The 27682-nt window shown below is 37.3% G+C and overlaps 1 protein-coding gene and 1 long non-coding RNA gene across 4 annotated transcripts in view; one reads left to right on the forward strand and one right to left on the reverse strand.

Annotated features, from left to right (window-relative positions):
* LOC129923150 (uncharacterized) overlaps positions 1–12696 on the reverse strand; it is a 48813-nt gene extending 36117 nt beyond the window's left edge. The window contains exons 1-2 of the long non-coding RNA XR_008775096.1: positions 12449–12696; positions 1318–1522 (exon numbers count right to left, since the gene is read on the reverse strand). This is a non-coding gene — a long non-coding RNA (uncharacterized LOC129923150). The remainder of the gene's footprint in view (positions 1–1317; positions 1523–12448) is intronic.
* Positions 9515–26437, forward strand: LOC106067865 (kelch-like protein 10). 3 transcript variants are annotated; one of them, XM_056012980.1, is made up of 2 exons: positions 9515–9629; positions 19925–22077. In XM_056012980.1, the coding sequence occupies exon 2, from the start codon at positions 19939–19941 to the stop codon at positions 21574–21576; it is 1638 nt and encodes a 545-aa protein (XP_055868955.1). In that variant the 5' UTR covers positions 9515–9629; positions 19925–19938; the 3' UTR covers positions 21577–22077. The 3 variants fall into 3 exon arrangements, with proteins under 3 accessions (XP_055868955.1, XP_055868954.1, XP_013082592.2); XM_056012979.1 differs by lacking the exon at positions 19925–22077 and adding an exon at positions 24188–26436 and having other exon boundaries at positions 9523–9629; XM_013227138.2 differs by lacking the exons at positions 9515–9629; positions 19925–22077 and adding exons at positions 23760–24049; positions 24188–26437.
* The last annotated feature ends 1245 nt before the right edge of the window (positions 26438–27682 follow it).

Raw genomic sequence — 27682 nt, forward strand, 5'->3', positions numbered from 1 at the left:
TGCTTGAAAATAGCCTGAAAATAGCATTTAATTACAAAAGAAATAATGCAATAAAAAGATAAAAGTAGGAGTTGTTAGTGGTTTTCCTATTTTAGGAACATTTTTAATTAACATTTGGTATACATTAAACAGTATAATGATAGCATTTGATTACTAAGACTATAATACTATTTATAAATAGAAAAGAATGTGAACTAATTTGATATAGGTGTTGCAAACAATTGTAGTACACATAAATATTAAGTAACCATTAAGTGTTTCGAGCACCTAATGTTTGTATAAATATATAAAGAAAAAAATATAAATAAAGGTAATGTGTAATTAAGTAAAGATGCAATAAAGTAGAAAGAAGAACCAAGCATGAGTTAAATGTCTATATTTCATGTGTATTTGTCTAAAACATCTCTAGAATTTCAACCATATAATATTTGATATGCTTGAAAATAGCCTGAAAATAGCATTTAATTACAAAAGAAATAATGCAATAAAAAGATAAAAGTAGGAGTTGTTAGTGGTTTTCCTATTTTAGGAACATTTTTAATTAACATTTGGTATACATTAAACAGTATAATGATAGCATTTGATTACTAAGACTATAATACTATTTATTAATAGAAAAGAATGTGAATTAAGTTGATATAGGTGTTGCAAACAATTGTAGTACACATAAATATTAAGTAACCATTAAGTGTTTCAAGCACCTAATGTTTGTATAAATATATAAAGAATAAAATATAAATAAAGGTAATGTGTAATTAAGTAAATAGGCAATAAAGTAGATAGAAGAACCAAGCATGAGTTAAATGTCTATATTTCATGTGTATTTGTCTAAAACATCTCTAGAATTAGCTATTAGTAACTTTTAAAGCAATGTTCTAAATATGAATATAAACAATCCATTGTAGGTGTTTCAAGCATCCAAAATAAAACTTTTTGGTATAAATGTTAAAAGGCATTGATAAAAAGCAATTAATTGCAAAGGAAAAAATGCAATAACAAGGAGATAAATGAAAACCCAAGACATGTAAGAGTTAAGGTACTTTGAGAACACAGACACAATTTTAAAGATAAACAAAAATGTAATGCAATAGAGAAATGTTTAAATCAGCCCTAAGAGGATCAAATTGAATGTTAGTTTATGTACACACATCATTTCATTGTTTTTGAATGAAATATTGAATTTCACTGAAACACACACACGTGTCAATGCCCAAGTGTGCATCTAAAAGTCTAAAGGTCAAAGTTGTGAAATTGCATTCTAAGTTAAAAATTACATTTAGGCTAATTTTAAATGTACATTTGTAATAGTATACTTACACTACTGTCAATACTCCTCAGCTTGCTGAGCACATTGATTTTGATCGTTTCATGTTCTAGTCTAGATAGATCTCAGACTCTAGAGATCTATAGATGAGATCTAGTACAATTTCTTGTGTCTGTCAGTGTAGTGTTCCAACTCAGACACAAGGGAAGATCTTAGCGAGCTTCGAGGACCTTGGACTTGACTTGTGACAAATGATTACTAGAAAAAAAAAAAGAATTTTAATCAATTTAGAATCTAGTAGTACGAACCTAAAGAATAGAATGTAAAGAAATGTTTTTTATGCTGCATTAATGTAAAATATACTAGAAATCTGTTTCTGTGTATCTAGTCAGGTAAACTAATTCCAATGATTATAACTAGATTCTGATCTGCATTTTCTATTTCTGTACAAAAATGAAATAATAGATCTAGATTCTAGATCTAGTAGATCTAGACCTCGACTACTTTCAAAATTCGCGTTGCGCGGACTTTTCAATGATTTAGACAAGAGTTATGGAACTTTCCTTCTTACTAATTTTTTCACTTCTCAAATTTTCTTTGTGACTTTCTTAGATTGTAATCTTTAATAAGATACAGAAGGACATCTAGACCTAGATATTGAATGAAAGTCTATTAGTTGAATCTTAATTTAAAATTCTAATCCATTCGATGAAAATGTCTACTAGTCTACTAAACTTTTACTTTATTATAAAGTCTAGCTTAAGAGGGAGATTTATAATTTCATTCAATTAATCAGTTATGAATGAATAATAATAAATAAGTAGGCTTACCTAATTGATAACGATAATGTCTACATTCTTAATAAGCCTAGGGTTAGCTTTAAGTCTATAGGAAATTTTTTCTTTATCTAGAATTCAAATATTTTACGGCACAATTTTCTTGTTAAAAACAAAAAAAAAATGCCTCGATGCAAAGAGCTCTAGCGCCGTGGGTCCGTGAAAAATGTAATAGGTTCGAGCGCACGAGAATTTCGAGATCACGTGACCTGTTGTAAGATCTGCTCAGGTTGGCTATTTATATTGACATTATAATCAAAAAGATGTCTAGTAGTGTCAGTGTATCAGTACACATCAACATAGGCCTACACACTTACACACATTGGCGTATTTAATTAAAAAAAAAAGAAAGAAAAGAAAAAACTAAAAATAATTTGAAAGATGAAATAAAGAATGAACAACCGCCTGTCGCTGTTGTCAGTCTGTCGCACACATTAGACAACACACTACCGTAGGCCAGTGGCGAAGCAATCTATGTGCGGGTGTTGCGGGCCGCACGGGCCATCAGATGGTGGGAGCATCAAACTGAGGACAAACTTTCTTAGTAAAACTACACATTGTAATTGTTTGAAATCTTTTAATGTAACGCACATTTACACTTTTTTTTGAAGGCTTGCATATTGTAACTTCATTGTTCAATGCACTGGTTATGAACAAGTTTATGATTGTGTTTTTTTAAATTACTAATTAGTAATGGTCCAATCTATATAGTGGACCAGTGGAGGGAGGGGTCTCTGTGAGAAGGTTTTCCAACCACTCAGAAAACACAACAATGTTAGAGTCGGGATCAGGGGCGGACTGGGTATCAAAATCGGCCCGGGCATTACCATACAAACCGGCCCACAAATGAATGGCGTCATATCATGGTCGTTTTTCGGTGGGGGGATTTTTTTTCTACCCCTTTCTGCAATGTATATGTATGTAATTAATCTTCATTACATTCTAACTTTTCATTCTTTCGGGCGTTTATTTTAGCCTAGAGTAGGTTCTTTTAATTAGTGGAAAGACAGTACACACCACCAAGAACAGCTAGGCAGTCAGCTCCCCCAGCTGGGTCCGAGGCTTCGCCCCAGATCCAAGCATTATTTCCGTTATTTTAAGCTTTAAAAAAATTCATATTCTGAGGTAGCCTATCTACAGTGCAGTTAGCTTGCTACTCTTCCGCAAAAAAATTCATAAACCAAATCTTTTATTCACTGCACTTAATTAATGGAGTCCAGCGACTGGTAGAAAATGGTAACTATAGTTTTGCTTTAGTTTTTGTATTGGAGGGGGGATAACCACAAAACCCCTTTTGGCTACGCTTAGGAAATCCGGTGACTGTAGTTTACTTAAGTTGGCTGCACTGGGGCATTAAGTAAAGTTTCCTTTTCAGACTATGAGATCTGAGGCAAGTGATGATTTGAATCCCCCATCCTCCCGGCTACGCCCATAGGAGCCTAATTCTCTTCAAAACATATACAGTTTGATAACGCATCGATTTATGCTTGTTGTGACATGGTTACTGTGGGTGGTCAACCGTGACACACGGTCAAGTGTTGGGTATCGGAGAGTTAGGGGACATAGGGAAAGTGACTAGTGTGTAAACAAGAAGAGAGGAAGTCAGCGAGTGAAGTTGGGTATCTGTATATAACGTGTGCCGTGTATATATGTTATGTTGAAAGGTTCCACAATTAAAAGGCACTTTAAACGTAAAAGGACTTGTTTTTTCACAAATAATATATTTTATTTATACATGCATGTAGTCTGAAAACTATAAACAATCAATAGCAGCCTTAATGAGTTTTAAACTTTTTTGGTATTACTTATAGATTACAGACGTTTCTTCAAAAAAAAATAAGATAGTTACGTCCTATGCATTTCATGTGTCAATCTAGTCATGCATGTTGATCTGTGACTTAAAATTTGCTAAGTCATTGGTTTTCCTGGCTGACTTAGGCAACCCATTCTATTGAAAGGCAACCCATTCTATTGAAAGAAGAGAATGCAGAAGTTAGAGAGGCACTTACAAGTACATTCTCAGAAACGCTAATTGTATATGAATATATCATGACCCATTATTTAAATATAAATCTCCTTTCATTAAATATCGGATGTGACAGCGCTATAAGCCTATAAATTATTATAATTATTATAAGAATTTCCATCATTAATGACTTCATACTAAGCATACTAAGCATAAGTTTTTTGTCTTTTTTAAATTAAATAATTTGTCTTCTGTCTTCTAAGTCTTATGAATCACAGACGCTCCTTCAAAAGAGAAGTTGCGTCACTGGTAGAAGACAGACAGACGGGTAGAAGACATATTCTCGTGTCCTGGAGTGCGTGCTAGAATTGTTCAGTAGTGGGGACTTAGTGATTATGAGCCTAGAGTTCCGTCTATATGTCTTCTATCTGTCTTCTACCTGTCTGTCTTCTATCTGTCTGTCTGTTTTCCACCTGTCTGTCTGTCTTCTACCTGTTTTTCTGTCTGTCTGTCTACTACCTGTCTGTCTGTCTTCTACCTGTCTTTCTTCTACCTATCTGTCTGTCTTTCTGTTTATCTTCTACTTGTCTGTCTGTGTCTTCTACTGCATGTCTGTCTTCTACCTGTCTGTCTTCTACCTGTCTGTCTTCTACCTGTCTGTATTCTACCTATCTGTCTGTCTTCTACCTGTCTGTCTGTGTCTTCTACTGTATGTGTTCTACCTGTTTGTCTGTCTGTGTCTTCTACTGTCTGTCTTCTACCTGTCTGTCTGTCTTCTACATGTCTGTATTTTACATGTCTATCTTCTACCTACATGTCTATCTTCTACTTACATGTCTGTCTTCTACAAGTCTGTTTTCTACCTATCTGTCTGTCTGTCTGTTTCTTAAACTATCTGTCTTCTGCCTGTCTGTCTGTCTTCTACCTGTCTTCTCTCTGCTACCTGACTGTCTTCTACCTGTCTGTCTGTGTCTTCTACTGTCTGTCTTCTACCTGTCTGTCTGTCTTCTACCTGTCTATCTGTCTTCTAAATGTCTGTCTGTCTTCTAAATGTCTGTCTTCTACCTGTTTGTCTTCTACCTGTTTCTACCTGTCTGTCTGTGTCTTCTACTGTCTGTCTTCTACCTGTCTGTCTGTGTGTTCTACTGTCTGTCTTCTACCTGTCTGTCTTCTACCTGTCTGTCTGTGTCTTCTACTGTCTGTCTTCTACCTGTCTGTCTCTCTATCTTCTACCTGTCTGTCTGTCTTCTACCTGTCTGTCTGTCTTCTACCTGTGTGTCTTCTACCTGTCTATCTTCTACCTGTCTGTCTTCTACCTGTGTGTCTTCTACCTGTCTATCTTCTACCTGTGTGTCTTCTACCTGTCTATCTTCTACCTGTCTATCTTCTACCTGTCTATCTTCTACCTATCTATCTGTCTTCTACCTGTCTGTCTGTGTCTTCTACTGTCTTTCTTCTACCTGTCTGTCTGTCTGTCTTCTACATGTCTGTCTTCTACCTGTCTGTATTCTATCTGTCTGTCTTCTACCTATCTGTATGTCTTCTACCCGTCTGTCTGTCTTCTACCAGTGACAGTTTTCTTCAAGTTATGCACCATTTTATAAAATATGATTGGTCAACTAAAATCTACCCCTAATCCTAATCCATCTTTCATATGCTGCCCTAGAATGAGTTAAAAGAAATAACATTCATATTATTACCCTACCACCTCATACAAGTCATAAGTTACAGCCACTTGACCGCACTATATTAGGACTAATGAAAGTGGCCTTCAATAATCTTGCAGAGTCTTGGCAAATAAAACATGCTGTGCAAACTCTGTCCATTTATCATTGGAGGCACGGCTTTTCTCTGCTACAAAACAAGATAGTTTATTTGGTTTTAAAACTAGTGGTGTGTGGCTTCTAGATTAAGACATATTTTCTGAGGAAGAATTTCTGCCTTCGGACGTAACAGACAGGGCTATGCTTGCAGACCCAGAATTTCCAGACATAAATAATGCAAGACTAAGGGCACATTTCAGCTCAACATTACCAAACACTGACACTCCTTTTGCTTCCGATGCATCTCCACAAAAGGAAACGTCAATTAATGTGTTAGTTCTGACCAAAACTCCTGACAGTATCTTAAATTGCGACGTAGTTTTAAAAGGGGACATATCAATTAATGTGTTAGCCAGTGATGCTCAATCTAATTCGGCCATTTTAACTTTCGACACGCGTGTCGCCAGCCACATCAACAAAAAGGTAAAAAAAAAAAAAAAATGAAATCAAAATTCACCTGAAACGATTTAAAACTATTGGATCTAGTATTTACATTAATTTAATGGGATATTTAAAGTATATCATTTTTTACGCATCAAAAAATGGCTTCATTTCTCTACATAAAATATGAGCAACATTTTAGTTAACTTTATCACCAACTTATTTTCGTATCTCTTTTTGGTAAATATTTCCATCGAACCTCCAATCTCTTGGCGTAGTTTGACCAATCTTTAATAAAGCGGATCAAACCAAGAAGGCCTTCATATTTGTTTTATATTGCCGCTGTATATGTTGTTGTTTCTGAAACAGTCAGACTTTCTTTACAAAACAATTATGTTGACTTTTTCTAGTAGACTCTACATTCAGAGTTCCATTTCATAAACTCATAAACGCACACTCGTTAAACGTCATGGTACCAATCCATCACAGAAAAAGTGAGGGCCCTAACGAAGATAAAGATACATTTTCAACTTTTTTGAAGAAAGGAGGATTTTCTACTTTTTGTGCCGACGTTTCGGCGGGCCGGATGAAACCAAGTTGGCCCGCGGGCCGTACTTTGGGCATCACTGTATTAGTCCATACAGTATCTTCAGATGCAGCTTCACCTGAAATATATTTGCAGGCTATCCTATATTAAGCTGCTCCTCGCAAGCAAACCAACAGAGGGGGAAAAAAAGTGGACAATGTATGATCGCGAGATCATCACCAATGATGGAGGAAATAAAATCAAAGCATTGCGTTAAATCTAGGGAGAAATCTAATGTGAAAAATAAACTATTTGATACTGATATGACTGATGATAGACAACAGTAGTGATGAAGGTATTGATGTCAGAATGGATGCTGTCGAAACTGCGAATGTTAACGACTGTTATTTCTCCCCACTGGTGGTCCATTTCTCCTCTTATTGGGATTGTAATTTATATATATTTTTTTTTTAATTAGTCTTATGGTTTTAGAACCCATTGGCATTCTCTTCACTTTTCTTTTTGAAGTTCTGGATCGTCACCGTTGGCCGTTGGAGGTTTTTTTATGTAGGGGGGCGGCATTCAGGAGATTATGGACATTAAAATTTCAGCCTCTACTGGGGAGGAGGGAATAAAGAAGACGCAAATATTATATATGCCTATAGATGGTTATGCTTACCCTGAATGTGGCAAAATATGTAGGTCAAAGCTGGGGATGCACATCCAGGGGAAATACCGCATTCCTCACTAATCTTCGGACTCGAAGACAAGCCTATTATTATATAGATCCATTGTGGACAACTGGATTGTCTGCATTAGAGTGTGTTAAAACATGCAGATCGAAACTGGATCAGCGTTGGCATGTGTAAAACTGTACTCAGTCCTGAGCTAACTGACATTCTCTGGCACTGACGGGACTCACGTCTGCCAGTTTGCTTGTTACAGTTCTTTAGCAGAGAAGATAGAAAAATCACGTAAAGACCATTGATATATATATAGTGTGCGGGTTTTTCCTATTGTAGGGCCAGATCTACAGCTGCGTCTACACTGTACATAGAGACATATGATATAGGTCTATAAGTATAAGTATATAGATTCTATATAAGCCTTTCAGGTCCCTCATTGTTCGCCCCTCTTACTGGGTTTTATCCGAAATTCATCTGGGCCCCTATCTGAGCCAAGGCTCACCTCTAAGGGCACCCTTTTGGGCCAACATTAATCACTAAATGGGTGTCACGTTTTTGGCCCTTTAGACCCCTCAATGTTCACTCCTCTTACTGGCCCCGCGTGGGTTTTATCCAGAATTCATCTGGGCCCCCTATCTGAACCCAGATTCACCCTTAAGGACCCCTGTTGTTTGGGCTAATTTTCATCCCAAAAATAGAGCCCATGAGTTACAGCTCTTTCAGGTTTCTCAAGCTGTGCCCCCTTAATGGTCAGGCCCCCTATCTGAGCCCATGCTCATCCCTAAGGGCACCTGTTTGGGTCAATGTTTGTTTCCCAGATGGGGCCCATGTGTTAAGCCCTTTCAGACGCCTCAATGATCACCTCTCCACATGGGTTTCATCAGGGCCCCCTAATTGTGCCCATGCTAACCCCTAAAAGCAGAATGGGGCACATGTGTTTAGCCATGTCAGACATCTCCAGGTTTGCCCCATGCTTACAGTAGTGGATCTAGATGAAGACATAAAGTAAAGATCTATTATCTAGTAACTGTATTTGATATAGACTTGGTTTAGATTTGTATGTTTGTGTGTGTGACAGAAAAAAACTGAATATAAATAGATCTTCAGCTATATAGACTAATTATTACATTTCATTTTAAATAGATCTATTTAGTAATTTTTTAATTACGATTTAAATGAAATAAAGTTGAAATATAAATTGGCCTACTATAAGTCTTGTGAATGTGTATGTGTTTCGTGCGTGAATGTTGTTCAAATTGTTCATCTATACTGTTATTGTACAGTAGGTACGCTGCTGTTGTCAATTGTAGTCAAACTGAATTTCCATTTGATTGGATCAATAAAATCATCTTATCTTATATCTGAACCTATTGATTGTTGTGCCAGTAACTGTTGGAGAAGAACAAAACACAAAGACAGATCCATAACATTTTATTAAGACATATTTATTCTTAACTCTTTCTCTCCTAACCGACGATACAAACGTTGATTCCATCAAAATGTGGTAAATAATTACGGAGAGAAAAAGTTAAGAGTAAAGACAAAAAAAAAATCATGACAAAAAAATGTTAGATTTAGAATTAGAACTAATCTACATTTGCTCCATACTTTGCACTAGATCTAGTCAATGTCTGGATTGTTGAAATAAAATAGATCTACATTTTCAAACGCAATCGAACGTTTTCAGAACTACTCCAAAGTTCTGGATCCGCTAGTGCTACTAGCCTAATTCTAAGTCTCTACTATGATTCAAAATGCCATACAGAATGGACTATATACATTTATTGTATTTGTTGATTTATAGAAAGGTTTAATTCATTTAGTTTTATTTTTTTTTCTAATTCATTTAGGGCCACCTAATTCTCTTTGTCTAGGGCCTCCAAGTACCTTAGGCCGGCCGTGAAATACTGTACTCCTCCAAAATCTTCGAACTCGAATTCAGACAAGCCTTATTATTATCTCCAGAACGGCAACTTATGTGTAAAAAAAAATTCAAATGTGTTGTCAGGAAGTGACGTGATATTTTACTCTAACTCTAGATATAAATGTCAACAACCAAGACTTCGGCTAGTCTATGATTTTCTATAAATTTGAAAAAAATCTTGATCTACATAAACAAGTTTAAACTCTTGTTGACAATTGTATAGGTTTGTAGTCTATGACTTTCTAAGGAAATCAAATGAGTGTAATTAGATCTAGATATCGATTCCTAAGAAACTTGTTGTTCGTCTAGAATTCAATAGACTGCGTATGTGACTGTCTAGATTTAGACCTAGATCTAGATCTATAAGTATAAGTACTTTGCTATTTTGTAATTCCTGAAAATAGGAAGTCTTGACGACCCGAAGGCCATAACCAGCCCGCGATGCGGTGCTATGCGGCCCCTAGAAGCCCACAGTACATAATGAAGCACCTTAAAAAAATTAAAGGATCGATTTCCTTTGACTTAAACGATTTTCTTTTGTCTGGTAAAGCTGCTAGTGACATACGTGAAGGAAATCTGTATGGCCAAATTATGAAATCTGTATGGCCAAATTATGAAATCTGTATGGCCAAATTATGAAATCTGTATGGCCCCAAAAATGCAATTTGTATGTTCCCAATGATAACATCAGTATTGCCCCAGTTATGAAATCTGTATGGCTCCAATGATGAAATCGGTATGGCCCCCAATTATTCAATCTGTATGGTCCCAATGATGAAATCTGTGTGGCCCTAAATAATGCAATCTGTATGGCCCAATGTTTGGCCCCCGAGGATTCAATTTTTATGGCCCGATTGATAAAATCTGAATGGCTCAAATGTTGAAATCGGTATGACCCCGAGTGATGAAATCGATATTGCCCCAATTATTCAATCTGTATGGATGGTTCCAATGATGCAATCTGTATGGACCCAATGATAAATATGTATGGGCCCAATTTTGAAATATATATGGCCCCGAATGATGAAACCTGTATGGCCCCAATTATTTAATCTCTATGGTCCTAATGATGAAATCTGTATGGCTCCAATGATGAAATCGGTATGGCCCCAATTTTTCAATCTGTATGGTCCCAATGATGAAATCTTTATGGTCCCAATGATGAAATCTGTATGGCTCCAATGATGAAATCTGTATGGTCCCAATGAGGAAATCTGTATGGTCCCAATGATGAAATCTGTATGGTCCCAATGATGAAATCTTTATGGTCCCAATGATGAAATCTGTATGGTCCCAATGATGAAATCTGTATGGTCCCAATGATGAAATCTTTATGGTCCCAATGATGAAATCGGTATTGCCCCAGTTATGAAATCTGTATGGCTCCAATGATGAAATTGGTATGGCCCCAAATGATGAAATCGGTATGGCCCCCAATTTTTCAATCTGTATGGTCCCAATGATGAAATCTGTGTGGCCCTAAATAATGCAATCTGTATGACCCAATGTTTGGCCCCCAAGGATTCAATCTGTATGGCCCGATCGATAAAGTCTGAATTGCTCAAATGTTGAAATCGGTATGGCCCCGAATGATGAAATTGGTATTGCCCCAATTATTCAATCTGTATGGTCCCAATGATGCAATCTGTATGCCCCCCCCCACTGATGCAATCTGAATGGTCCCCAATGATGAAATCTGTATGCCCCCCCCCCCAATGATGCAATCTGTATGGCCTCAAACGATGCAATCTGTATAGCCCAAATGATGCAATCTGTATTGCCCCCCAATGATGCAATCTGTATGGCCCAAATGATGCAATCTGTATGGCCCCCCCAATGATGCAATCTGTATGGCCCAAATGATGCAATCTGTATTGCCCCCCAATGATGCAATCTGTATGGCCCAAATGATGCAAACTGTATGGCCCCCCAATGATGCAATATGTATGGCCCCCCAATGATGTAATCTGTATGGCCCAAATGATGCAATCTGTATGGTCCCAATGATAAATATGTATGGGCCCAATTTTGAAATAGGTATGGCCCCGAATGATGAAACCTGTATGGTCCCAATTATTTAATCTTTATGGTCCCAATAATAAAATCTGTATGGACCAATTAAACAATCTGTATGGCCCAAATGATGAAATTTGTATGGCTCCAGTGCTGAAAAAAATATGTCGTTTCTTAATTAGGCCTGTTGGGCTTTTATGTTGTATTAACTTTTATCCACCCAAAAATGGCCAAATAATCTAGAAGTAGGCTTTCCCTGTGGTGCTATGGAGCTAGACAAGCTAAGCAAGATCATCTAGGTTAGCTTGTTGACCTAAACATGGAGAACATCGACTCAGACTCAACTGGCACTAGATAAATATTCAACCCGTTACCTCGATAAAGTCCAGAAGGGAATCGGCGCCATTATCCCATTGATCGTTAGACAGGCTTTTATCCAACGAACAGGCAAAGACCGCGAGTTCTTCACCTCAAGTCTTGTCTGAGTTCCCCCTGCAGTAACGGCCATGGACCGAGTAAGGGGACGCGCCGCGCCTCGGTCCTGGGTCCACTCGTTATAAGTGGCCGAGGGCAGCGCTAACCATATTCCTATGCTGTAGCCGCCACGTTCTGTGCAGGGATCGTCACTCCAACCACGGGTCCTGATGCCACCCCACTTTGTGGAACTGTGTGGCGTATGATTCAGCCCCCGTCGCCTCAGCGTGGCGCCTCCGTGAAAACTTCTAGTACTGGAACTCGATAGGCTTAAGAACGGGATGTGAACAAGGCCCCTGCAAGATACCCTGGGTGAGCCTTTTTTTTTAAAATCTTACTCGCGATGGAGATGGAACAAATAGCCAGCAACCTAGTCGAAAAAGTCAAACCAGTTACCAGTTATGCGGACCTATGTGTAACCACATAGTAATCCACACAAATCTAGTGTCCGTTGTATTTCGTTATTTGTACATTATAGTTTGTAGTTTTTCATGGGATCAACACATGCCGGGAATGGGCGTATGTCAATGAAATATATTGATAAGATTAACTCACCATTAATTCGGTCCCCGCTCTTTCTTTGAATATCACCGCCTTGGCAGGTAGCACCATTCATTTTGTTAGTCCGATATAATGAATGAACAGGTAGATCAATAATCCAATGAATTCACAAAACAATTCAATCACTAAAAGCTCTCAGTCCATCGTTCTCCATATTGAAAAAGAAATCTCCCGTCTACCGTGACCAGCGATTGGTCAGGTCCGAGACTGCATCTACACACTCTATACGTGCATGTGACACTGTCTGCACGAGCTTTTCACGCACACACACCAGACACACACACACACACTCAAAACTATAAGACATTTTTTTTTCATCATCTGCTCTGTCCTCACGTGACCAGTCTAACAAAAAAAAAAGGAAGTGTCCTGGAGGTGTACATGTGTACTAATATACTTAGGAAATATAACATTTTCACAATGTTTTTTAATCTTGTAGTGCTATTAGCATTGAAGTCAAAAGGTTGATTTCAATTTACACTGTTGATTTAGTAACAAGATAATTGTCTTACAAAGATTTTGTAGTAGCAGGGTTAGTAACTATTCATAATACATGTATAGCAGTGATGCCCAAACTACGGCCCGCGGGCCAGATCCGGCCCGCGACGTCGCTCCATCCGGCTCGCCTTAACATGGGCACAAAGTGAATAAAATTTTTAAAAAGGTTCAAAAATGTATTTTTTGATACGTTAGGACTTTTTCTTGGATGGATTTCATTCTAATCTAATGTATTCTAATGTTCATATTATTTTTTTTTAATGAACACGACGTTTATTTTGTTCCGTGACAAGTGTTGACAGTTGTTTAAGGTTCTTGGATGTTGACAGTTGTTTTAAGTACTTGGATGTTGACAATTGTTTTAGGTTCTTGGATGTTGACAGTTGTTTTAGGTTCTTGGATGTTGACAGTTGTTTTAGGTTCTTGGATGTTGACAATTGTTTTAGGTTCTTGGATGTTGACAGTTGTTTTAGGTTCTTGGATGTTGACAGTTGTTTTAGGTTCTTGGATGTTGACAGTTGTTTTAGGTTCTTGGATGTTGACAGTTGTTTTAGGTTCTTGGATGTTGACAGTTGTTTTAGGTTCTTGGATGTTGACAATTTTTTTAGGTTCTTGGATGTTGACAGTTGTTTTAGGTTCTTGGATGTTGACAGTTGTTTTAGGTTCTTGGATGTTGACAGTTATTTTAGGTTCTTGGGTGTTGACAATTGTTTTAAGTTCTTGGATGTTGACAGTTGTTTTTGGTTCTTGGATGTTGACAGTTGGTTTAGGTTCTTGGATTTTGACAGTTGTTTTAGGTTCTTGGATGTTGACAGTTGTTTTAGGTTCTTTAATGTTGACAGTTGTTTTAGGTTCTTGGATGTTGACAGTTGTTTGAGGTTCTTGGATGTTGACAGTTGTTTTTGGTTCTTGGATGTTGACAGTTGGTTTAGGTTCTTGGATGTTGACAGTTGTTTTAGGTTCTTGGATGTTGACAGTTGTTTTAGGTTCTTGGATGTTGACAGTTGTTTTAGGTTCTTGGATGTTGACAGTTGTTTTAGGTTCTTGGATGTTGACAGTTGTTTTAGGTTCTTGGATGTTGACAGTTGTTTTAGGTTCTTGGATGTTGACAGTTGTTTTAGGTTCTTGGATGTTGACAGTTGTTTTAGGTTCTTGGATGTTGACAGTTGTTTTAGGTTCTTGGGTGTTGACAATTGTTTTAGGTTCTTGGATGTTGACAGTTGTTTTAGGTTCTTGGGTGTTGACAGTTGTTTTAGGTTCTTGGATGTTGACAATTGTTTTAAGTTCTTGGATGTTGACAGTTGTTTTAGGTTCTTGGATGTTGACAGTTGTTTTAGGTTCTTGGGTGTTGACAATTGTTTTAAGTTCTTGGATGTTGACAATTGTTTTAGGTTCTTGGATGTTGACAGTTGTTTTAGGTTCTTGGATGTTGACAGTTGTTTTAGGTTCTTGGATGTTGACAATACTTTTAGGTTCTTGGATGTTGAAAGTTGTTTTAGGTTCTTGGATGTTGACAGTTGTTTTAGGTTCTTGGATGTTGACAGTTGTTTTAGGTTCTTGGGTGTTGACAATTGTTTTAGGTTCTTGGATGTTGACAGTTGTTTTAGGTTCTTGGATGTTGACAGTTGTTTTAGGTTCTTGGATGTTGACAATTGTTTTAAGTTCTTGGATGTTGACAGTTGTTTTAGGTTCTTGGATGTTGACAGTTGTTTTAGGTTCTTGGGTGCTGACTATTGTTTTAAGTTCTTGGATGTTGACAGTTGTTTTAGGTTCTTGGATGTTGACAGTTGTTTTAGGTTCTTGGATGTTGACAATTGTTTTAGGTTCTTGGATGTTGACAGTTGTTTTAGGTTCTTGGATGTTGAAAGTTGTTTTAGGTTCTTGGATGTTGACAGTTGTTTTAGGTTCTTGGGTGTTGACAATTGTTTTAAGTTCTTGGATGTTGACAGTTGTTTTTGGTTCTTGGATGTTGACAGTTGGTTTAGGTTCTTGGATTTTGACAGTTGTTTTAGGTTCTTGGATGTTGACAGTTGTTTTAGGTTCTTTAATGTTGACAGTTGTTTTAGGTTCTTGGATGTTGACAGTTGTTTGAGGTTCTTGGATGTTGACAGTTGTTTTTGGTTCTTGGATGTTGACAGTTGGTTTAGGTTCTTGGATGTTGACAGTTGTTTTAGGTTCTTGGATGTTGACAGTTGTTTTAGGTTCTTGGATGTTGACAGTTGTTTTAGGTTCTTGGATGTTGACAGTTGTTTTAGGTTCTTGGATGTTGACAGTTGTTTTAGGTTCTTGGATGTTGACAGTTGTTTTAGGTTCTTGGATGTTGACAGTTGTTTTAGGTTCTTGGATGTTGACAGTTGTTTTAGGTTCTTGGATGTTGACAGTTGTTTTAGGTTCTTGGGTGTTGACAATTGTTTTAGGTTCTTGGATGTTGACAGTTGTTTTAGGTTCTTGGGTGTTGACAGTTGTTTTAGGTTCTTGGATGTTGACAATTGTTTTAAGTTCTTGGATGTTGACAGTTGTTTTAGGTTCTTGGATGTTGACAGTTGTTTTAGGTTCTTGGGTGTTGACAATTGTTTTAAGTTCTTGGATGTTGACAATTGTTTTAGGTTCTTGGATGTTGACAGTTGTTTTAGGTTCTTGGATGTTGACAGTTGTTTTAGGTTCTTGGATGTTGACAATACTTTTAGGTTCTTGGATGTTGAAAGTTGTTTTAGGTTCTTGGATGTTGACAGTTGTTTTAGGTTCTTGGATGTTGACAGTTGTTTTAGGTTCTTGGGTGTTGACAATTGTTTTAGGTTCTTGGATGTTGACAGTTGTTTTAGGTTCTTGGATGTTGACAGTTGTTTTAGGTTCTTGGATGTTGACAATTGTTTTAAGTTCTTGGATGTTGACAGTTGTTTTAGGTTCTTGGATGTTGACAGTTGTTTTAGGTTCTTGGGTGCTGACTATTGTTTTAAGTTCTTGGATGTTGACAGTTGTTTTAGGTTCTTGGATGTTGACAGTTGTTTTAGGTTCTTGGATGTTGACAATTGTTTTAGGTTCTTGGATGTTGACAGTTGTTTTAGGTTCTTGGATGTTGAAAGTTGTTTTAGGTTCTTGGATGTTGACAGTTGTTTTAGGTTCTTGGATGTTGACAGTTGTTTTAGGTTCTATGGTGTTGACAATTGTTTTAGGTTCTTGGATGTTGACAGTTGTTTTAGGTTCTTGGATGTTGACAGTTGTTTTAGGTTCTTGGATGTTGACAATTGTTTTAAGTTCTTGGATGTTGACAGTTGTTTTAGGTTCTTGGATGTTGACAGTTGTTTTAGGTTCTTGGGTGCTGACTATTGTTTTAAGTTCTTGGATGTTGACAGTTGTTTTAGGTTCTTGGATGTTGACAGTTGTTTTAGGTTCTTGGATGTTGACAATTGTTTTAGGTTCTTGGGTGTTGACAGTTGTTTTAGGTTCTTGGATGTTGACAGTTGTTTTAGGTTCTTGGATGTTGACAATTGTTTTAGGTTCTTGGATGTTGACAGTTGTTTTAGGTTCTTGGATGTTGACAGTTGTTTTAGGTTCTTGGATGTTGACAATTGTTTTAGGTTCTTCGATGTTGACAGTTGTTTTAGGTTCTTGGATGTTGACAGTTGTTTTAGGTTCTTGGATGTTGACAATTGTTTTAGGTTCTTGGATGTTGACAGTTGTTTTAGGTTCTTGGATGTTGACAGTTGTTTTAGGTTCTTGGATGTTGACAATTGTTTTAGGTTCTTGGATGTTGACAGTTGTTTTAGGTTCTTGGATGTTGACAGTTGTTTTAGGTTCTTGGATGTTGACAATTGTTTTAGGTTCTTGGATGTTGACAGTTGTTTTAGGTTCTTGGATGTTGACAGTTGTTTTAGGTTCTTGGATGTTGACAGTTGTTTTAGGTTCTTGGGTGTTGACAATTGTTTTAAGTTCTTGGATGTTGACAGTTGTTTTAGGTTCTTGGATGTTGACAGTTGTTTTAGGTTCTTGGATGTTGACAGTTGTTTTAGGTTCTTGGATGTTGACAATTTTTTTAGGTTCTTGGATGTTGACAGTTGTTTTAGGTTCTTGGATGTTGACAGTTGTTTTAGGTTCTTGGGTGTTGACAATTGTTTTAAGTTCTTTGATGTTGACAGTTGTTTTAGGTTCTTGGATGTTGATAGTTGTTTTAGGTTCTTGGATGTTGACATTTGTTTTAGGTTCTTGGATGTTGATAGTTGTTTTAAGTTCTTGGATGTTGACAGTTGTTTTAGGTTCTTGGATGTTGATAGTTGTTTTAAGTTCTTGGATGTTGACAGTTGTTTTAGGTTCTTGGATGTTGACAGTTGTTTTAGGTTCTTGGATGTTGACAATTGTTTTAGGTTCTTGGATGTTGACAGTTGTTTTAGGTTCTTGGATGTTGACAGTTGTTTTAGGTTCTTGGATGTTGATAGTTGTTTTAGGTTCTTGGATGTTGACATTTGTTTTAGGTTCTTGGATGTTGACAGTTGTTTTAGGTTCTTGGATGTTGACAGTTGTTTTAAGTTCTTGGATGTTGACATTTGTTTTAGGTTCTTGGATGTTGACAGTTGTTTTAGGTACTTGGATGTTGACAGTTGTTTTAGGTTCTTGGATAATTCCGCTTGTGTCTTGTAAGTTACGCTCTAAACATGTTGTGTGTAATATAGGGCATCAATTCGGTATCAATTTTGGTAACGTTCTTTTGATATCAAAGAGAATAATACGTACCATTTAATTTTTGTGCGTTAATGGTAGAACCGTAGGAACAAAAACCTGATTATGAATGTAGATTGTTGGTTTGAGTCGCAAAGAAAAAATCGCCAAATTACGCCTAGTTGAGTGAGTTGAGCGACTGACGAGAAAAAAGAGATAAGATTTGTGCCCACGGTAAGGACAAACTACAAAGTTGTTTTAAATGAAGCGTAAAAAAAATTGTTTTCTAGCAGTGATGAAAGAATTTGTCCTGGGGAGAAAAACAGTTAAAGCATTGCAAACGATTGGACGATATTGGTACAAATTTCCATTCAAAACTAAACGACAGAGCAGCAGATTTTGAAATGTTTTCTGTTGCCACTGAGGACTGCTCCGACAGATCTGCAAATGGAGCTGATTGACTTACACAGCCAGACATTCCTGCTTGAGAAATTTAGAGCGATGCAAACAAGAGATTTCTTCACCAATTTGTATGAAGGAACTTTTCAAATTTCCGAAATCAAGTGTTAAGGACATCCAGACAATCCCAATGTTTACAAGCACTTCATTGATTAGACAAACTTTTCATTGATAAAACGGATGAAACCGATCTTACATAATCGCCTAGCACTGCTACGGGTTTGTAATGATAGTTTGTAATAAAACTATTTAAAATGGTTTATTCGCTATTTCATTTTTTATTTATTTATTCCATGATGTGGCCCGCGACACGAGTGTCGAAAATTAAAATGGCCCGCCGGTCGAAAAAGGTTGGGCATCACTGATGTATAGTATTGATATTTTAGTTAAGTAATATATTCTGCTGTTTGTTTCTTGAATTATTATATACATTCTATATATAAGCCAGTGCCGTGACTAGAGTTGGTGCCATAATACATATACTTTTTAATTACCTACATTAATTAATTGTTAAACAACTCTAAAAGGAGTGTTAATTCTGCTTTAGAATTTCGTACTTTATTATAATTTATTTATACTTCAATTTCGCAACAATACGGTCTTAAGTAAATTGTGGTTGTTGTTTTTTTTCTTTTCTGGATTTCGATATTGATAACCAATCTATAAAATTTAAAGAGCTTTTACGGTCAACTTCTGAAATTACATCATAGTCTTTGGAAACCTCAATAGCCACTTAGTTACTTCCCAATTTTGCGGAATTAATGGCATTTGAGTTTTTTGTAATATATTATGCCTAAAGAATGTCGTCATTTGATTAACAGTGGTAATTGGTTGGCATCCTTGTAGTACTATGCTAGCAAGTAGCTACTACTTCAAGCATTTCTATAAAACAGATTCGATAAAAATATTTTCTAAATCAAAGCAGTGTTCATGAGTGACGCCACTGATATAAGCCTACATTACTATGTGAAGCCGGAAGCCAGCTAAGCTCAGAAAGCTTCTGATTTTAACATTTGCTGCCTTGCAACAGATAAAAATAAACACGGGAAAGACCTTCGGGGTCAACTCCGAGTACAAATCAGGAGCCTGCGACCATTAGGCAGTTTGCAGCACACAGTGCTACACCCTGGCAGATGCATGGAGAGGGCGGAGCCGCGGAATTGCTGTGTGGGCGACATCGTTCCGACCAAATATCAATGAGATGATCCATAGTCTTAAAGAGACCACAAACAAATTATGGTTCAGTATAGTTTGACCTTATTCAGTTTCTAAAGACATTTAATCTATAATTTTCGATTTAACTCTTTCTCTCCTAACTGACGATACCAGCGTTGATTCCACCAGAATGAGGTAAATAATTACGGAGAGAAAGAGTTAAGAATCATTGAATAAAAATGTATTAAAGTCGTCTGCCGTTACATTCAACCACAGTACATCAATTCGTTCTGATGCAGTCCGTTTAATTTTTTTCTTTAAAACAAACTGTAGAAAAAGGAAACTATAGAATTAAATAATTTATTCAAGAAATTACAAACCAATCGAAAGAACTATGTTTGACTAAAGATGAGGACCAAGTATCATTTTGTAGTAACACACGACAATACCTCATATTAGTTGTTATCCAAGTATCATGTTGCATCATGTTGATTATCGCAGTGGCAGTGCTGTCTCTGAGGTAGCAATAGCTTAGTATCATTGTCATTGTTTCCTTTAGATCTCTCTGGACATTTTAACTGTAGTGTAATGAATAGGTTGAGATGTTTTGGGTTCCTATACCACAAGTATTATCCTATACACATGTAGAGAAAATTAAAGACATTTTATAGTTTATAATGTCGACATTTCAAACTCTATTTTCAGTGAAACAGGAAGCCATGGTCATCAAACGTGAGGTGGCTTATGGGATAGTAACAGGATTGAGTACTTTCTTAAAATGTGAAGAACTGCAAGATTTTGTTGTCACACTTGGCACAACAAAGTTTGGGTGTCATAGGTTTCTTCTGGCAGCTTGTTCTGGGTTTTTTAGAGCACTTTTTAGGTCCGGGATGAAAGAAACGGAATCAAAATGTGTGACTGTAGAAGACATCTCAAGTGAAACTTTTGAGTTGATCCTGGAGACTCTGTACACTGGTCATGGTGTTTTAACAAATGACAATGTCATTGACATCTGGAGAGCAGCTCATCAGCTTCAAATAACATTTCTAATGACCGAGTGTGAAGAGTTTATAATTAGATCGTTGTCTTTAGAAAACTATTTTGACTATTACCAAACTGGCAAACTTCTCAGCTCCCAGCCAGTGACTAAAGCGGCCTGGTGGTTCATGCTGAAAAACTTCAACTCCTTTGTCAAAACAGACGCCTTCCTGGAATTATCAATCAGTGAGTTGTTAAATTTAGTTCGAAGTCAGAAACTGGTGGTTGATTCCGAAAATGACGTCATGATGGCCATTTTAAAATGGACAGACTACAGACCTAATGTACCATTGAATGACCTGTCGGAAATTCGGAAACTAAGATGCAAACGTTTTCAAGCCGCAATCGCCAATGCGAATGAAAATAATCTGGCTGGAAATACAACTATCGCAAATTTGACGCCAAGTGACATTAATCTTCAGAATCCTTATTCAGAAAAAAGAGACCAAAATCTGGGAATATTGCTTTCCAATACAAGGTCATGTCTGGTAAGTCCAGAATGCTTAGAGAAGCTGCTTTATAACCCTTTGGTCAGCGACAATAAGATGGCCAGAGATGTTGTGACTAATGCTCTGTTGTACACACTACAGATCGGTAAAAGAAATGGGCAATGGCCGACCGCAGCAATACATAGAAAAAGCAGTGCATTTCAAAATGTCGCCTTGTCAACAAAACCAACAGAAAACGGAGGTCTGAAACTGCTAGCATATTCTTTTTCAAGAAATAAGTGGCTGAATTTGAACACAGAAGAATTTAAACGAACAGATTTTGTAGCTTTCTGTACTGTTGACAATGCGCTATATTACTTATTGATGACTCAACACCAAGATCAAGAGGGTCCAGGATCCGTGTTAGTTTTTAAACTCATTGAAAAAGCATGGTCGGAGACAAAAATATCTCTCAAGTTAAACTATGCAAGGTTCTCCGCGGCAGTGATAAATGAATTTATTTACATCATGCAAAGCAAAGGAAAAAATATGTGGAGGCTTCATCCCATCACCGGAAGTCTTCTTCGGTTGGATGATTTGCCAGACGACCAACCTATTTGTCACGTGACATGCTACAACCAGTGTATCCTGCTGTTTCATTCTGTTACTAAGGAAGGGGTAGACGAGACTGTGGTCCAGTGTTATAATACGGCACAAAACATCTGGACACGTCTTAACAATCTTGAAGGTCCAGCTAATGGAATGACCAGTTTTAAGGATGACCATTTCACTTACATTTTACAGTCCAGTGGTGATATATGGAAGATGGTCAAGCCACAATCAGATGTTTTAGATTTTGAATATGCGGGCAAGCTTTGGGGCTGCGACTAGTCACTTAACGGAGCGATCACTTATAAGAATAAGCTTTACATCTGCGGGGTCAAGTCAGAAACAATTGTAGATGATCCGCAGTTACGTCAATCTCTTCCAGGACTCTTTGGTAAAATAGTTTACATTGAAAGTGAATCAGTTGAGAGCATGATCTTTCTACCAATGACTTTAAGCAGAAAATATTTCAGCTAAGTTGTATGCCTGTTTTTTAGAAAACAGATTTAATTTTTTTATAATTATAACCAGTGTCGTAACTAGGCTCGGTGTCAAGCGGTACGGTCCACATCAGCCCGCACGGCACTGATTTAAATGCTTTTGTAATTTTTTGTTACTAAATTGACTAATTATAAAGACTTGAAGTTGTTTCTTATATTAATTTTTATAATTATTGACGCTAAGTGAATTATGTAACGCAAATCTCACCAATTAAAGATCAAACTTGAAACGTATTAAAAAGTTCTTTAAGGGTATTATATTTCGTATATAAAGTAGAAGGTAGAATTTCCTCATCATTCATTTCAGTCATGTGTTTAGTGTTGTTCTACTTACATAACCTTTTGTTTTAATTAAATACTTTTGCAAATCTGTAGAGTTTTATCATATTAATCAAAAATTTTGAAATTCCTTTATTACATAATATTTGCTATTGTATCAATTCTAACACTAAACTATTTTTCTTGCGAATCAAAACACTTTTAGAAATTGAAGATACTGATACCACGACCTTCTTTTCTATAATTGAACAATAGATTTCATAGAATTATTTACATATAATGAAGAGCAATGATCCGTAAATTTTTTCCTTAACGGAAAACTTCACACAGTCTAAGTATTTAGCGGAATCTTTAATCGTTTTGTTTATAAGAGATATTACTTCAAGTGGTGGCCTACTGGTTAATTATTGCATTAGTTCGTTAAACACCTATTCAGGCCTCATGGAATTCTAGGGTCCCGCGGAGCGCAGTTTGGGAAACACTGGTGTAGAGAAGCAATAAACGAGTTTGAGAACCTCACCAGCCGTAGTGTACGGCTTCCTTCAGTCGGGAAGTGATTCTTATCAAAGGAATGAGATGAATGCCTGGACATTTAGCTATGGTTCGAACGATGTCGCCCCCTCTCCACGCAACTGAAGGAACGGCAAGTGGCGATACAGTTTCGAGTCAGCGAAATCGCAGGCTCTGCCAGGGCGTAGCACTGTGTGCTACCAACTGCCTAAGTGTCGCCGGCTCCTGATGGTAAATAGTGTCAATGTGCCTGAAACTAGAAACTTGTCAATTTAAACATTTCTCTATGACACGCAGTATACTTAAATGTTAGGCTAACGAAAAGAACTGAATATCAGATGATGTCATTATTAACTTTTGGAGGCGCGGTGGCTGAGCGATAAAGCGCTTGGCTTCCGAACCGAGGGGTTCGAATCCTGGTTAAGACTGGGATTTTTAATTTCGTGATCTTCGGGGAAAGGTAGAGGCGGTTGGTCGTTGTGCTGGCCACATGACACTCACGTTAACCGTAGGCCACAGAAACAGATAAGCTTAGTGGGATCTAGATCTAGATCCGTATTTCCCAGGATGTTAACTAGTTTTCGGCTTCCATAAGACTTTGTGGATATTACATTCTCACGTAACTCAACAGATGCTGCGATTAGAAGAACATGGTACTCTACTATAAGTATTTTATTTTTACAAAAATATCAACTTTATCTGTCTGTCTGGTAAAAAGTGTGTACACTTTAATCCTCCCGCGTCCATTCTCTGATCAAACTGAAACTTCTCACAATTATTCATTAACATAGACCAGACATGAATCACTTTTTTTAAGTAACTAATAAGACAATTAATTACTGGTAATTCATTATTTTGTTCAATAGCAACAAGGGAAACTAATGCTTAATTTATTGGGTTTAGTCCCCTTACATAATTGTTAACGCTATTTCTCCCTCACGCATTCTCCGATCAAGTTGATACTTTAAACAACTAGTTATTGTACCTAATTAAAACATCAATCAATAAACAAAAATAATTAATTAGTCAATTAGATATTGGTAATTAATTATTTTGTTTGATATCGACTAAGGGAAATAATTAGTATATTATTGGTAGTTTTAAGGACGGAGCTTTGTTGTTTCTTTAATGGACTTTTTTTTGCTTGTTATAAAGACAAATGGAGTCCTATAAAGACCGCATTACTAATGAGGAAATTCGACACAGGATCAAAGCTATTAAGCTACACGATGACCTGCTGAACTCAGAAATTAGTATGACCACATCACAAGGTTCTCAGGGCTCGCAAAGCATCTTCTGCAGAGAACAAAACCAGGTAAAAGAAGAAGAAGCAGAAAGAAAAAGCGATGGGAAGACAACATCAAAGGATGAACGGAAGTAGTCTAGTCAAGGCGAAAGATGGAGGAATGGAGGAAGACGGTCAACTGATCATGAGTGTTAACCCAATGGTCCAACAGACTAAGGGATAGGTGAAAGAATGTAGATGTTACAATATGTCTAATTGTGTCTAGATTTCACTAATATTAGAAATAGTAGTATAAGGTGCTGGCACGATAGGGATTACTAAACAATATATTTTCACAAGTTTTGTGTTTTTTTGTTTACAGATTGCGTTGCCATGGTGATCAAACGAGAAGTGGCCTATGGCATTGTCCAAGGTTTGAGTGACTTCTGGAAGTGTTCAGAACTTCAAGATTTCACTGTCACCATTGGTAAAACCCAATATGGATGTCACAGACTTCTTTTGGCAGCTTGCTCTGGGTTTTTTAGAGGACTGTTTAGATCCGGCATGAAAGAAACTGAATTAAAGTGTGCGACTGTTGAAGACATTTCAAATAAAACGTTTGAGTTGATCCTTGAGACTCTGTACACCGGTCGTGGTGTTTTGACAAATGACAATGTCATTGACATCTGGCGGGCAGCTCATCAACTTCAAATAACGTTTCTAATCCAAGACATTGAAGAATTTATTATAAAAACTTTGTCTTTTGAAAACTATGTTGACTATTTTGTGAACAGCAGACTCTTGAACTCTGAAACAGTAAGTCAGACAGTCTGGTCATTCATCCTTAAAAACTCCAACGATTTTTTCATGACAAATTGTTTTAACGAGCTACCACTTAGTGCTGTTTTAAATGTGATCAGAAGTCAGGATCTTGTGGCTGAATCAGAGGATGACGTCATCAACGCCATTTTAAGGTGGGTGGAGTTTACGTCAATCAAAGACCATGGAGGGACCAATCAAAATGTTCAAAAGAAGATTGGAAAAATGGACGAAACTAATACATTGAAAGATGTTGACAATCCTGATGACAAATGTAGCGATACATGTAACAATATGGCTGTAAACAATCAACACGACAAGGAAGATGAACTTTTTACAAGCAATGGTAACAGAAGAAAGTATCTGTTTACCTTGTTATCAAGCACAAGACTCGGTCTTACATCTCATTCGTGTTTACACATGTTGGCACGCCGCCCTCTTGTCCATGATAACCCTAAAACTAAGGACCTCATCATGGACGTCCTCTTCTACCAGCTTCAGGCTGAAAACAAACGAAGTGGACAGTGGCCATCTTGGGCGATACACAGAAACAGCAGCCCTTACGTCAATGTGGCTGTGGCCACGTGTCACTTTGGAACGTCCGTTCACGTCAGCGTATTTTCTTTTTCCACAAACTTTTGGCTACGACTATTTCCGTTAGAGAGCAAAGCGAAGGTCAGGTTTGCTGTCAGAGGCCAAACTCTGTACGCCTTGGGCACTTCCCTTACTGTAGGAACTTTGAAGAGTTCTGAGAATGATTTACTAACGGAAATCGCAAATAGCCATGAACCAGTTTCTTTGTCCTCGACAAGACACACACGAAGTCTGTCAAGACTGCATAGGACGGGATTCGGCTTCGGCTTGCTAGCAGACAATCCAAAAGTCAATTCTGGTATGCCTTTAACAGTTTATGAGTATCAAGATGGCTTTTGGTTGGATCTGACTTTTTCTCTGATTTTGTCATCAGAAAGGTTTTCTGTTGTTGTTGCTGACTCATTCCTGTATATTCTTTCATCCGATAAACAATTTTGGAGACTAGACCCAATAACAAGAGTGCATGTCCAATTAGCAAAATTTCCTAATGATCAAACCGCCTGTCACGTGACAAATTATGAGCATAAGATTCTTGTGTTTTCAAGTGTATCTGGTAAAGGTGTAGACGAGACTGTCGTCCACTGTTATCATATGCTACAAAATATCTGGACACGTCTCAACAATCTTGAAGGTCCAGCTAAAGGAATGACCAGTTTTAAAGATGACCATTTCACTTACATTTTACAGTCCAGTGGTGATCTGTGGAGAATGGTCGAGCCACAATCAGATCTATTAGAATTTGAGCATGTGGTCAAGCTGTGGAGTTGTGACTGGCCAGTTCACGGAGCGGTAACTTTCATAGATGAGTTATACATCTATGGGGTCAAGTCTGAAGCTCGAAAAGAGGACTCTCATCTGCGAAAATGTCTACCAGGTGTCTTCAGACAAATCATTTATATGGAGAGCAATGACTTGACCAAAACATCGACTTTTCTTCCTTTTGTAGTGAAGAGTTCCTATCTGAGGCATTTTTCTTAGTGAAGAGATTTTTGAGTAGGAACTTCAATTGGAAGCGAAATCTCCTGTCTATGGAGGGAAATTAGGATTTCAAAGCGAGGCTGATTGTTTTGTGCCACTACTCTTTGGTCCAATGTGAGTGACTGAAAATATACATGAACAGTTTTTCTTTGTTGGTTTTGTTTTTCATTATGAATCAGGCTAATTACAAAACGAATGGATTAACATTTTGTTACACTGATGTTTGCTCCTGTTTTGTAAAAAAAAAAAAGGGGGGGGGGAATGACAAGGAGGGATGAATCATTGAAGGCTTGTTACAGCCTTGTTACAGCCTTGTTACAGCCTTGTTACATCCTTGTTACAGCCTTGTTACAGCCTTGTTACATCCTTGTTACAGCCTTGTTACAGCCTTGTTACAGCCTTGTTACATCCTTGTTACAGCCTTGTTACAGCCTTGTTACATCCTTGTTACAGCCTTGTTACATCCTTGTTACAGCCTTGTTACAGCCTTGTTACATCCTTGTTACAGCCTTGTTACAGCCTTGTTACATCCTTGTTACAGCCTTGTTACAGCCTTGTTACATCCTTGTTACAGCCTTGTTACAGCCTTGTTACAGCCTTGTTACATCCTTGTTACAGCCTTGTTACATCCTTGTTACAGCCTTGTTACATCCTTGTTACATCCTTGTTACAGCCTTGTTACATCCTTGTTACAGCCTTGTTACATCCTTGTTACATCCTTGTTACAGCCTTGTTACATCCTTGTTACATCCTTGTTACAGCCTTGTTACAGCCTTGTTACAGCCTTGTTACAGCCTTGTTACATCCTTGTTACAGCCTTGTTACAGCCTTGTTACAGCCTTGTTACAGCCTTGTTACAGCCGTGTTACAGCCTTGTTACAGCCTTGTTACAGCCTTGTTACAGCCTTGTTACAGCCTTGTTACAGCCTTGTTACAGCCAATATACTTCTGGGCTTTGATTCCAAAATAATGTTTCGCCTTGCATGTTTTTAATGACCTTCTTTTTCTTTTTTGCTGTTTCACATCTCTTTTTGTTAGTCACATCTCTTTTTGTTAGTCACATCTCTTTTTGTTAGTCAAATCTCTTTTTGTTAGTCACATCTCTTTTTGTTAGTCAAATCTCTTTTTGTTAGTCACATCTCTTTTTGTTAGTCACATCTCTTTTTGTTAGTCACATCTCTTTTTGTTAGTCACATCTCTTTTTGTTAGTCACATCTCTTTTTGTTAGTCACATCTCTTTTTGTTAGTCACATCTCTTTTTGTTAGTCACATCTCTTTTTGTTAGTCACATCTCTTTTTGTTAGTCACATCTCTGTTTGTTAGTCACATCTCTGTTTGTTAGTCACATCTCTTTTTGTTAGTCACATCTCTTTTTGTTAGTCACATGTCACATCTCTTTTTGTTAGTCACATCTCTTTTTGTTAGTCACATCTCTTTTTGTTAGTCACATCTCTTTTTGTTAGTCACATCTCTTTTTGTTAGTCAC

Source organism: Biomphalaria glabrata, chromosome 15, assembly GCF_947242115.1.
Source record: "Biomphalaria glabrata chromosome 15, xgBioGlab47.1, whole genome shotgun sequence".
NCBI lineage: Eukaryota > Metazoa > Mollusca > Gastropoda > Planorbidae > Biomphalaria > Biomphalaria glabrata.

Coding starts and splice junctions, on each gene's coding strand:
- LOC106067865 (XM_056012979.1), top strand. CDS start 24,199: ATGGTGATCAAACGAGAAGTGGCCTATGGCATTGTCCAAGGTTTGAGT.